This window comes from Penaeus monodon, chromosome 6 (assembly GCF_015228065.2).
Source record: "Penaeus monodon isolate SGIC_2016 chromosome 6, NSTDA_Pmon_1, whole genome shotgun sequence".
Lineage (NCBI taxonomy): Eukaryota > Metazoa > Arthropoda > Malacostraca > Decapoda > Penaeidae > Penaeus > Penaeus monodon.
The window spans coordinates 30,449,497-30,451,004 of record NC_051391.1 but is presented as its reverse complement, the minus strand read 5'-3'; the positions used below and the strand labels follow the sequence as shown (position 1 = coordinate 30,451,004).

The 1,508-nt window shown below is 40.1% G+C and overlaps 1 protein-coding gene across 1 annotated transcript in view; it reads left to right on the top strand.

Annotated features, from left to right (window-relative positions):
* The first annotated feature begins 260 nt into the window (after positions 1-260).
* Positions 261-1,508, top strand: part of LOC119573764 (glycine-rich cell wall structural protein 1-like) — a 3,579-nt gene continuing 2,331 nt past the window's right edge. The window contains exons 1-2 of the mRNA XM_037920869.1: positions 261-284; positions 1,275-1,452. Of these exons, the coding sequence (XP_037776797.1) occupies positions 1,284-1,452 (169 nt within the window). The 5' untranslated portion in view covers positions 261-284; positions 1,275-1,283. The remainder of the gene's footprint in view (positions 285-1,274; positions 1,453-1,508) is intronic.

The window sequence follows — 1,508 nt, the reverse complement described above, 5'->3', positions numbered from 1 at the left end:
CTTTATGGCTTTATAAGTATATTCGCTGAAAGCAGAATTCTGATGATAACACCGGTTTTGCACTGTCAGTCACTCGTAATGAGAAAAAAGAAACAGAAAATAATGCAGGATAAGATTTTTTTTGCATTTCTTAACATTTGCTTTCTTTTTTTTTTCTTTGCAATCGGCATAATCAAAGCGATATCGAATCCCCTCCAACCCTCTTCCGTCACGTGACAGGAACAGAAGGTATATAAGCCCTTCTGCACCGGCCCTCGTTTCGTGTCGAGCGAGTCATCCCTGAGGTAAGTCGTGCCGTGGGACCCGTTGCGGAATGGCGCTGTTCCTTGGGACATTTATCTGATCTGTCTCAAGTATCTTTCCTTTTACAGAAACGTAAGAATATTCTTTTTGTTTTTCTTTCGTTTAGCTGGGGAATGATTTTTTTCTGTAGTGAAAGGAAAGGATTAGTGTAAGTGAGGGGTGAGGTGGCTGAAAAGTCAAGGTCATTAGATAAAATAGCCATTATTTCTTGAAGGAATTTCATTTACAGAAGAAGACGGAAAATATATGAATATTTGCCATATCCACTCTGTAGTACCCCGATTTGCCTTCTCTTTCTCTATTTTGTTATAAGCTGATGCCTAATATTTATGTTTACATGTGCCTAAAGTTATATACAATATTTGTATTGCTTCACGCCTCTTCATTATTTTTTCTAAGATGAATTGCCAGTTTCTCCCTCCTGAGATTGGACGGAGTAAAGTCACTTATTTTGTGAAATTTTTGTGTCTTTGGGATCAGGTTTCCTACTTTGTACACTACGTCTGTGATTTTCGTTTCTCTAATTTTGTTTTCCCGTTCTTATTTTTAATTTTAGATAAAATTTCTATTGTAATTGTTGTTTCTTTAAAGTTTACAATACTTGGCAAAAGAAAGAAAATTTCCATTAATATGAAATTCAATTCTCAAACGACTCTAACCTGAAACTAAATTTAGAAGTTTGCCTGCAAACAAGGCACTACCGGTGATTCAACTAACGATGCATATTGACAACTTGGTGAAACGGCTGAGAAAAAAATGTGAGATCTTTAACCAAGTTTCAATGCACAGAGATGATCGAAGATTATTTTAAAAGAGTGTTAGTGTTTACCATGAAGTGAATCGTGTTACCTCTGAAAATGAAACGAGGAGGAGGATCGTTAATTGATCTTTCCATTCTTTCATGTGTGGATTAAGAATCTCAATGCTAGAGGCCTGTTCAGGTATCTCACAGCTCAGTTTCCTCTCCTTAGGCCGCCACGATGAAGGCTTCGGCTCTGGTGTACGCTGCTGCCTGTGCGGTTTTCAGTGTGGGCGTCGCTGCTGCTGCCACTGCCGCCGGTGTGAGCAAGCCTCTGCCGGCCGCAGGGGCTGCCAAGCCTCCGCCTCCTGCTGGGGCTAAGCCTCCTCCAGGGGCTTCCATGGCCGGAGGTAGGTCGACGAAGCTCTACGTACATATTTATCTATCTATCTATTTATATATATAT